The 10,859-nt window shown below is 34.7% G+C and overlaps 1 protein-coding gene across 1 annotated transcript in view; it reads right to left on the reverse strand.

Moving 5' to 3' along the window:
* LOC106103228 (proton-coupled amino acid transporter 4) overlaps positions 1-6,840 on the reverse strand; it is a 28,836-nt gene extending 21,996 nt beyond the window's left edge. The window contains exon 1 of the mRNA XM_013282925.1: positions 6,678-6,840. Coding sequence (XP_013138379.1) covers positions 6,678-6,746 — 69 coding nt within the window. The 5' untranslated portion in view covers positions 6,747-6,840. The remainder of the gene's footprint in view (positions 1-6,677) is intronic.
* Positions 6,841-10,859: the final 4,019 nt, after the last annotated feature.

A 10,859-nucleotide genomic window follows, 5' to 3' on the forward strand; every position in this document is an offset into this window, starting at 1 on the left:
CTAAAATTCAAATAATGTATAGGTAATTGAACAGTTAATATTTGTTAAGGTTATTTTCCACGTGTAGTTGCGTGGTCGTGGCATTGGCTGTGTAACGTTGGATGTCGGTGCGGAGTGCGCGACCACCTCGCTACCGAAACAACTGCCGCAATACTATGACTAATGCTTTAACTATTCTTGTGTACAAACATTTTTTTTATGTATAAATAGTATTTTATCATACAATTTTATTGTACAACATTAACGTTGGCTACATCCAAAGGAGGGTTTTTTAGGCTTTACGAGATGCAGATTATATGGTGATCAGAGGATTTCTAAGCTTTTGGGGTTGTGAACCTTCCTTGTAGTAGTAACTTTGTTGGTAATAATAGGAAGATTCAATACTGACTTTTTGGGATGATGGTGATCATGACACCAATCCTAATAGTTGATTCTATTCCTGTATGACATTTGATTATTTTGATTATTACAAACACCAATAATCTTGCTACATATATATAATACTTGCTTAAATAATCTTGCTACAGGGGTCTAGGGTGATGACAAACATTGCAATTTCAGAGAATTTCATTTAGTATTGTAAAATAGTGCGAATTCACGACATTTTCCAGCGCAAACACTTGACATGCACTTGTCGCCACCGAATCCAATTGACCGATAACTGATATAATATAGGTACAATAACATAGCAGCAATAATAAATTAAACTTACCTATGTACAAAACGGAGAATTAAAAAGAATTAAATATCCATGTGATAGGAAAAATGGTTATATTTTGCCCGACGAGAAATCAATATTGCGACAATTTATTTAAGAATAAGGTCTTAAAAATACTACGAAAAGCGTAGGCAAAGGTGTTCAGTACTTGCACTGTTTTGTTATTGCTACACTATCTAATTAACTAGTTATCTCCGTAAAACTCAGTAAAACAGAACATGTATAAAGTAGCGTCAAAGCTGGCTGCTATTTATTTATTTACATAACTAGCTTTCGCCCGCGACTGCGTACGTGCGGAATTAAAAAAATCAAATGCAAATAGCCTATGTGTTCTTTCAAACTATCCTCTACGTCAATGCCAAATTTTATCAAAATCCGTACAGCCGTTTAGGTTACAAACTCTAACAAACATTCCATCCATCTAAACTTTCGCATTTATAATATTAGTATGAAGTATGATTATAAAGAATGAAGTAAAGTCAACATAAAACGTAATTATTTGCGTATTCTATTCATGTCCTATACGAATCATCGTAATCTAGTAAGTTAATTGTTTAATGCTGTTGAAGTAAACTTCTGAGAAAAACAATATTATTTGATTCAAAAACAAAAGAACTCCACTGAATGTATCACATATGAGGGAACAATTTAACACTCGATCAAAAAAATCAGTAGTTAGGTATAACTCGAATAAAAACATACTCACGAAAACATTACCCTCATGGGTTAGTCGGGTTGTTAACAAGGTTAGCATAAATTAATAAGACATTAGCGTCCTCTGCCGACTCCCGACGTTTGTCGGCGCGTTCTTTAGTTATAGACAAGAATTATTTTTAGCGCGACCTTAGCGTTGTCCCTGTACCTCTGTAAATAGTGACGGGAACTCGGCCGCCGGCAGATTGCTTAAATTGTTCCTCGGACTCCGCCGCTGACAACCCGACTACAAGCTGCTCGTTAACTGTTAAAATCTATCGAACGTTACTAGAAGTTACAAATTGAAGAGGATATTTACAATTTACTAAGAAATTAAGTAATGAAAAAGAAGTTTGGATAACATTAAAATAATACTCTGAGAAAAAAAACATTTTCATGTATATTTTTTATTTAAATAAAAATATTACTAGTTACTTGTACTAATATTTCCTATAACCATACCAGCTAAGCTCTAGGCTTGTGCTTTGATATGGTTCATGACAATAGACGAATGGTGGGATTCGAACCTCGACCGTAAGATTGGTCCGTACCCCAACCCATTAGGCTATTGGCACTTTAGTAATATGATTAAATATTAATTAGATCTACACAGAAATCAGAACTGGTCAGGTAACTTTAATATTAAACTATCCGCTCAGTATCCGACCAACTACCAGAACGTGTAAAGTGACAATACGATAAATATAAGAACACGAAAAATGTTTATAAAAAACGAGGCTGGTCGCCGTAATGGAAAATTACTGTGATTAGACGAGGAAAAATAGCAAACACACCAACAACATAGTGGCAGTTCATAATCGTCGAGCGTCCGCAAGAACGCAATATGTATTATAATAAGTACGCAAACATAGGATCGTGATGTTGACCGTATCCAAGTTTAGATTGACATCAGCAATAGCAAAGTGAAATACTGCGAGATTTTCAACAATAAACCTGCACTCGATCTGGTTATTCCAAAGCTTTTATACATCTCATGCGTTACAAAAGAGGACACGCCCTTTTGTACAAAACCTAACAGGTACATATTATTATTAAAATTATCGCAAGGTAAAATTATTTTTAAACCAATTACTTATAAAACATAAATATCAAAGCCTAAAACGTAAGGTTACGAAGACATATTTCCAAGTAAAGTAACTATGTATGTCTGCTATTCTTTTATACTTCAAATATTATGGGGGTTTCGATTCCGATGCATCAGTAGTCCTATCGGTCCACGGGGAACACTTTCCCCGGGTGTTTCCCGTTGATTAACTATACCTATGCAATTATAGTTATAGCCTGGTAACATTTATTCGCGGTTAGTGTTTAAAATTCTATCCCGTGACAAAGTACATTGGAGTATTTAGTTGGTAATGATATTGGCTATGAAATAACGGTATGCGGAGGCGCGGGCCGCGTGCGCTCGTCAGTCGGCGGCAAGTCGGGCGTTACTCACCGACGATAATTGCAACATCATAAGCGGCCGCGCGAATTACCCGCGATTTCGACTCCACTCAACTCGACTGTTTGCTTTATATCGTAGTTCTATAAGCACAACACCGAAAGCACGACAGATGAAACCATATTTGATAATCTATTCAAGTTCTCCCTCTCCATGTACTATTTTAATTTAAAATGTTTATTTAAAACAGATACAGTTGTATTTGAGTCTAGGTATAGTATCTATAACTGTGTCTTTAAAACGCTACTTTGAGTTCTTATCTTTTTACTTCGCCAACGTTTCAAAACAAGTATCGTCGAAGGCTTTTCCTTATATTGTCTGTTGTGTCATTTTAATTTACGAGAGAAACATGTTTTGAAAAAGTAATGCAAAAACTAATAAATCTATACTCTAGCTTCTATATTGTGCAGAAGTCAAACATTTTATTTTACGGATTTAAATGATTATTACTCAGTTTCTCGTTGCATTATTTTCCATTAATAATGAGACAACAATTTATATGAGTAAAATGTGGCGCCACCTGTCGTCGGCGATACATTTTTGGCAATTGCAATGTTTGGAAATTGAATAGAAATAGAGACTGCATATAGCTCAACCATTCATCTATGAATAGCCAGTAGGTTGAGACATGAATTTACGTGGCCGTGGGTAGTCGACATGTTCACTTCAACTACTATTTGTACGTACACACAATCCAACAAACAATCATCATCAGTTCGTTCGCCGGTAAACAGCTGGCCGCAGCACAGATTGCTTTAATGCCACCAGGGGCTACCTAAAGCTGTCCGTTAACCGCAGTCCCACCCTAAGGTTCAGAGGTACGAAAATCCGGTTACACTCACACAAGACGACGAAACGAAGATGTTTAGTGACCTCGTAGATCTTATTTTGTTGTTGCTATTAAATATAATGTCGACAGAGATGACCTTGCTTATACTAGTAATGACGTTATGTACTTTACTATAATTTATATATACTTACATAACATTAAATTATTAACGTAAGGTACATTAATAATGGTAGAAATCGTCACATACAATCAGTCTATAATTATATTCTTCCAAAAAAAGAAGAGATTTAAAAAGTGAAACACGAAATGTTTTCAAAGCTAATTTTCAATCGCTGTACCCAGGTTCTTTTTTTTATGATTTTAAAAATTAGCGCTTGACCACGATCCCGCCTATATTTAAGTGATAATTTGCCCAAAGAATATTTTTAATAATTGTAGACACAAGTTTTGCAAAGAATCTGCTGTTGCAATAGCAATTTAATATTCAAGTTAAAATCCGAGTGAAATTAGAATCATCATAGAAAGTAAATTAATTGTAATTTATTATTTTGTTTTGACGTAATCAGAGTTCTAAAGATAACAATGTTTAATATGGCGACGTAACAGTTTTAAAGTAGGATGAGCGAAACGCGAACAAACGTGGTATTCATTGGCGCAAGCGACAGACCTCTTGTGTCCGGTCGCGATGTCCTCACGAGCCGTTCATAAATCATAAGCTTAATCACTGCTACTATCAACCCCTTGTTTATATCACTTAAAAACAATAATTTATTATAATATTTTATAATTTTCCACTACACTTAGCTCCGACTTATGATATAACCCAACATTGAACTGAAAACAGTCGAATTACCAATATATTAATCTACCATATACATAATCCAGAATACAAAAAACTAGGCGAAAAATAAGTCTTAGATGCCTTATTAAATTGTTTACAATAAAAATTTTATACCTACAACTGATACCTTTGTCAAATTAGCAATACTTGAATTAAAATAAAACGAAAAGATAAGTCGTTATGTTACAGACCAATGACCTGCAAGAGGACAAACTACAGAATAAATTAAAAAAAAACATCTCAACATTAAATATGTCTAAGTTTTTACACGAATGGTAGTGGGGCAAATGATACAAATAAACTTTTAAAGATATCATAAATTCAACCTTTATCGTCAAAATAATGAAAAAAAGATTTAATGCGAACCGCAGATATGCTAAATTATTAAGCCTGTCTGATTTGGTCCGCCGAAAATGGTAATTGTTAAAATCCCCTGTATATATCAAACTATTTCTTTATACACGTTTATTTGTCAAGAACGACGGGTTATAGCAGTTCTGGAAATTTAACTAGTAATTGTATTAAATAATTGTCGTGAAAATTGCGAAACAAAATTTTCAGATGAAAATTTTATTCTATTGAGCTGGAGAATGATTCATGTCATTTCTCAAAGTATTTCAACAAACGTAAAGGAAGATTTCAAAGTTAACTATTGAAGTACGTACTTACTTTATGCAGTTTATTTTGTCATTTTATCGGTATATATTTAGATCTACTGACCACAACCTATGTAACAAACATTTGTGCAACCCCGATTAAAATGAAAATTGTATAAAGATATGTATAGGGCAGCTCACGAATAATAATTGAAACAGTTGAAAGTCGATCAATGCTCTGGTAGTTAATAATGCATTTTAAAATGCGTCTGTCCGGAAGGTTAAGTACGAGAATATTCTATCTATAGATGTCGCTGATGGCTATTTTCTGCAATCGCATACCAATTAGCGTTCATACGCTGCACTTCTCGGGTCGCTGGATCAAATCTGCAACCCAATGTTGTGCGTTTGCATTTTAAAATGCGGTATTGACATTGGGTCGGTCGGATTTATTTACGTCCGACCTCGTGGCCGCGCTACCGTTGTATCGACCGATAGATTTTGTATAGGTTTCATAGATTTCTATTTTTCTGTTAACGAAAATTTGTAATTGTCCCGTGTAATTGTTTTAACTTTTATTTCAGTTGGTTGTACCTTTAGAAAGAATCGGGATTAAAAATTTTATTATTGAACATTTGAATACATATCTGAAGAAATTATTGTGAGACATTTTACAGTTGTTATTGGCTTCGGAACAATGTAATAAAACATTCTCTTTTCCACCTTTGACATCTAGTAAGCTCGGGAGTTTTCATTTGCCTTGTTATCAATGGAAACCGACCGTTATCACCGTTTCATCTTATTGTTAGTTTCTTACAAACATTATTATTTCGTTTAATGTTTGTCTCGGTAAAAGAATATCGCAATCGACGTCGAATGATACAATTTATACTTGATAATGACTCATAACAAAAACTGGGCTAACGATCAGTAAAAAAAAGATGTGGTACAATAAAACTCGTATTATGAAATAAAAATTTTGAGGTGGGCGAAAACAGTAATGTGTCTACTGAGATCGACAAATGCCAAGCTTGTACGAGACAGCTGGTAATGCACTGACATCACCACAAACCATCCTAACGCAGTATTCAGATGGACTGTGTAGACCGTAACTAGAGACCATTTAGGTCTCCCAAAGACAAAAAAAGATAATGGTCCTATAACAAGATATAGCTAAAGATGGATCTCTCGATTTTCTCAATCAGTTATATTAGACCGAGGTTTTATGCTAATATTGGAATATCTAGTAAGATAAAAAAAGAATAAAAAAAAGAAAACTGCTTAGTTTTTTACTAAGCCTTGATCTCTGCTTGCAATCCGTTAGCTAACGTCTTACACGAAGCTTTTGGTATCACTATCTATTCACAATCTTGTAACATTCGTTACTAAAGATATGTATTTTCGTTTCATTTTCAAGTATATAAGAATATATTCGCACATTATTGATAAATTCTATAACAAAATTCGCTACAGTTTAAAAAACACCGTGAAAAAATAAATTCGCATACATAATTAGTAAACATATCAACAAATATCGGATAGTGTAATAAATATTAGTAAAAACTTTAACGTACCTTTCTATTCTGGACGGCGGGGGTCAATCCCACCTGGGAGCCCATTTCCGCTAGAATATTTTTCGGCATTTTGTCGTAGTGATGTCACAGGTATCACTGAGAGACACGGATGCGAAGGTGTGTGCGCGGCGTGCGCGCGCGTTCGCGAATGATTGCGAAGGCGCGCACGCGCACCGCACTTATAGCGCCTGCGTGACGTCTTGCCAGCGCCGCGCCTGTTTCCCGCAAGGTGTAACACCAACACAATCAGGTGTTCGTTCATCACGTGAACTATCCTATCCCGCCGTGGATAATGCCCTACAGATCTGTTCCACAGTACGCCTGAAACGGATCAGTTGGGGCGGTAGTTGCTCTGACTAGTTCTGCACCACTCTAGGACAAACTGTCTACGATGTTCTAATGAATACTACAAAATGAGAACCACTAAATGAAAGCTATGATTGAAGTAACTAACTCATGACCTTGAAGAATAAGAGTTTAGAGAAGAAAAAATCAGAGTATGTCGGGTCAGCTTCCCAATACTGTAACTGAAATAAACCTTTGTGGACTGTATTGACAGTCCAGTGGACTACACTCATTGGAGTGTACTAAGTAATCTATTTTTTAACTAGCTGCCGCCCGCAAAGTTAGCGCGGATTCAAAAAAACATCATATCATATTCCCGCGTGCATCTACCTTCTACCAGCTATCTTTTAGTCAAAGTCCCGTCCAAATCGATCAACCCGTCCAGAGATAGCGGCCCGGTCGCCATTCTGACAGCACGGAAGTAAAAAAAAAAGTAGTCTTTAATATGCCTGTCTATGTCAGCTACTCTTCAGTGAAAGTCCGATCGAAATCAACCAAGCCATTTCGGAGATTACCTGGAACAATCCCGGCTTGCAGGCAGACAGACAAACATATATTAAATGCGATTTTCGTTATCAGCACCGCAAATATTTCATCTTCCCGAAATCTGGAATTTTTCTTTTGATATTACAAACAGACACACCAATTTTATTATATGTATAGATAGATAGAAGATGGTTTCAGTCAATCAATCCATTCATCTTTTCGTAAGCCAATTCCTATCGGTCCCTCGAACAGTTAACTGATAAATCCACAAATCTCAAAGTAATGTCTTACACATACTCATAGTCGTGCAACAAAAATTTTATCAAAATGTTTCCGATGTTTTTACGTTTTCGCTTCACTTATTAATTTCCAGATAACTAATTTATATCGTATCCAGTCAATAAAGAATCAAGATCATAGCAAATACAAACATTCCAACATGTTTGTTGTTTGTGCACGTCGCGTAAGTACGCAAATATTGATACCAATTTCTTTAATAAATGCACTCGACGCAACCAGCCATTAAATATTTATACTTTGTTATTAAGAATTTATGTATGAATTGATAGTAACTATAGGAGGAACAATTGTCAGTGAAAAACCATGCGGCCTGTGGCGGGGCGAGGGGGACACATGTACGAGTATGTAAGCATCAATGGGTGGTCAGCTGTAACTAAATACTTGTGACGTCCCAATTACGTTGTACAAATACGTCATACGTCATAAGTGTCTTCATTACTATCAATGAAGTAACCGCCCACAATTGTACATACCTTCTAAAAAGAACCTTGTACTTAAGGTACAAGCATTAAAAAGTTTATTAGAGGTAATAGATTAAGCATTTTGCGGTTTGTAAACAACATCATTATCATTAGCTCATTATAGGCCTTTCCTGAGGAGTTAGTTACAGGTGACTAGGCCTTAATCGAGCGCGCAGTGCGGGTTTGTTCACACATATCTTCGAATTTCTTCATGGATTTGTGCAGTATCACGTTTTCCCTCACCGTAAAAACGCCAGGTAATGTAAGGTACCTTGTGAAATTCGAAAATCACATTGGTATATCGCTATGTCATTGACAATCCCACTAGATTGGAACTCGGGATTAGCAGATTACAAGTCAAGTAAAACCCTTGATCCGAAAAACTGCAAAAAAATTGTTTAATACTACTATATACTGTGTCTGCTGACTCTACTTTGGTTCTGAGCTTATATGGGCCAAGGATAGTTTCGGTTCTAATAATAAAATAGGTACGTAGCGTGATTAACATGAAGTTCATTTACAATCCGTATGCATTTAAGCAGAATGACAAACAGGTAACTTCCTCCTTAAATGCATTGATGACACTATATTGGGATTCATACAGATTCTTTAATAAAAACTGCTATGCATAGAATCTGTTCGGAGCATTCAATCAATATATTTAGTCTTACCCAACATAAACGATCAACAATTACAGCTTGTTGAACAATGACCTGCTAAATACGTGATACATTTGTTCGGAAATGAATAGTGCATTCATAAACAAATAGCTACGCATATTGTACGCAAGTAAACGTGGTACTTTATTCTCGCTAATGCAAATTACGTCTTAAACCGTGGTATACCAAACTTGCTGCAAACTTGTAATAAAGTTACGACTGACGTGTAACATTTCTTAAAAACCTAATAAGCATTAGTTAATGACAATTTGATGCATTAAGGTGGACGAGAACGGGCGATTACGCGAGTGTAGGGTAAGGAGCGAGTCAGGTGACGTCGAGGATATAGGGCGCCGACAGGATGTCACTGATTGGATCATAATGACACAAGGCCACGAGATCGCGTTCGTTGATTAATTCCCTTATTGCACTTTAATATTTTCTCTCAGACCAATTAGTAATTAATATTCATGGAAAGAATAAGAATCGAATGACGGCTCCGTTCAAAATTCAAAGTAATTTTATTTGACGGTCACAAAAAGCGCATCACCATTACATAAAAAAAAGTGTTGAATGTTTACTACATTTTTTTTACTTGACAATGATAATTGACCAAATCCTTGTCTTATAAAAGGCACAGGTAACTTATATAAAAATGTAATTAATATGAATATGGGTGAGGTCGCCTGAGACTAATGTTTTCGGATGGTGAAGTAAAGTTACTTTAGTTGGTGAGGTATGAAATAAAAACACCACGGAATCAGTAAATTAATTTTATTTGTAATGTTTATACAATTCAAGTGGCAATTTAAAAGACATTACATTACATTGAACCAATATTTCTTTACTTCATAACTTTATTAATACTAACAAAACATACGATAATTTCATCACATTTTAGAAACATAATATACATTATCAATAAATAAAATTAACATTTATAAATACAAGTCTCATTTTTAAAATAAAGTTATACAATCATAAATATACACTTTTCTTAAGATCTCGAATTCTTTGTTGGCACTAATCAAGCCCGTATAGATAGATTTTCTAATGTGTATTCATATTTGGAGTTGTCTACTCTATGATATTCCTAGAATGGAATATATTGGAATACATTGGAAATGCAATAATTTGACAATACTAATCAAAGAAATGCATTATATAGATTAAGTAAGATATTTGACAAGTATACGTAAATAAAAAAAAAATACATCAGACACCTTAATAAATTGGTTATCTATTAAATAATGTATGTACATAATAAAAATTCATAACACTATTAAAATTCATAAATATTTAGTTAAAGTATACGTAAATTTCAATAATATTAATTCGGTTTTACATTGAGGCGAATAGCATTAATTCATTTCTATTAAAAATATTTAAAAAAAGCTTTTACCAAATATACATTTAAAAACTTATTACGGAAAGGAATACTTCGATAGAAAATGGATTTTGTATAGATTGTTTCAGTTTAAAAAATTACAGATTAAAAATGTTATGTTAAATTACAATATAAAATTGGAGTAACTACCGTGGTAATGCAGTTTTACGAAAGGCTTATACTGTTTTGGTAAAAAAAAAAAAACTTAAAAACTATAATACATTACGACGTGCTGTTGTTGGCCACATGTGTATGTAATTTTATTATACAAATTAATCTACATCCATAATGCTTAACAGTTATAATAAAATGTCAAGACATTGTTTAATTTATGGAAGACGAGCTGTCGCCCCGCAAACTTCGTTAGCGCGGATTGAAAAAAAAATCATCTATCACATTGCCGCGTGCAAACCTTATACCACCAGATCTCTATCAAAGTTCCATACGAATCAGTCCACCCGTTTCAGAGATAGCGGTCTGGTCGCCATTTTGACAGCGCGGAATTAAAAAAAAGTAGCCTATAATATGCCCGTCTATGTCAGTT

Source organism: Papilio polytes, unplaced genomic scaffold, assembly GCF_000836215.1.
Source record: "Papilio polytes unplaced genomic scaffold, Ppol_1.0 DF824292.1, whole genome shotgun sequence".
In the NCBI taxonomy this organism is placed as follows: Eukaryota; Metazoa; Arthropoda; class Insecta; order Lepidoptera; family Papilionidae; genus Papilio; species Papilio polytes.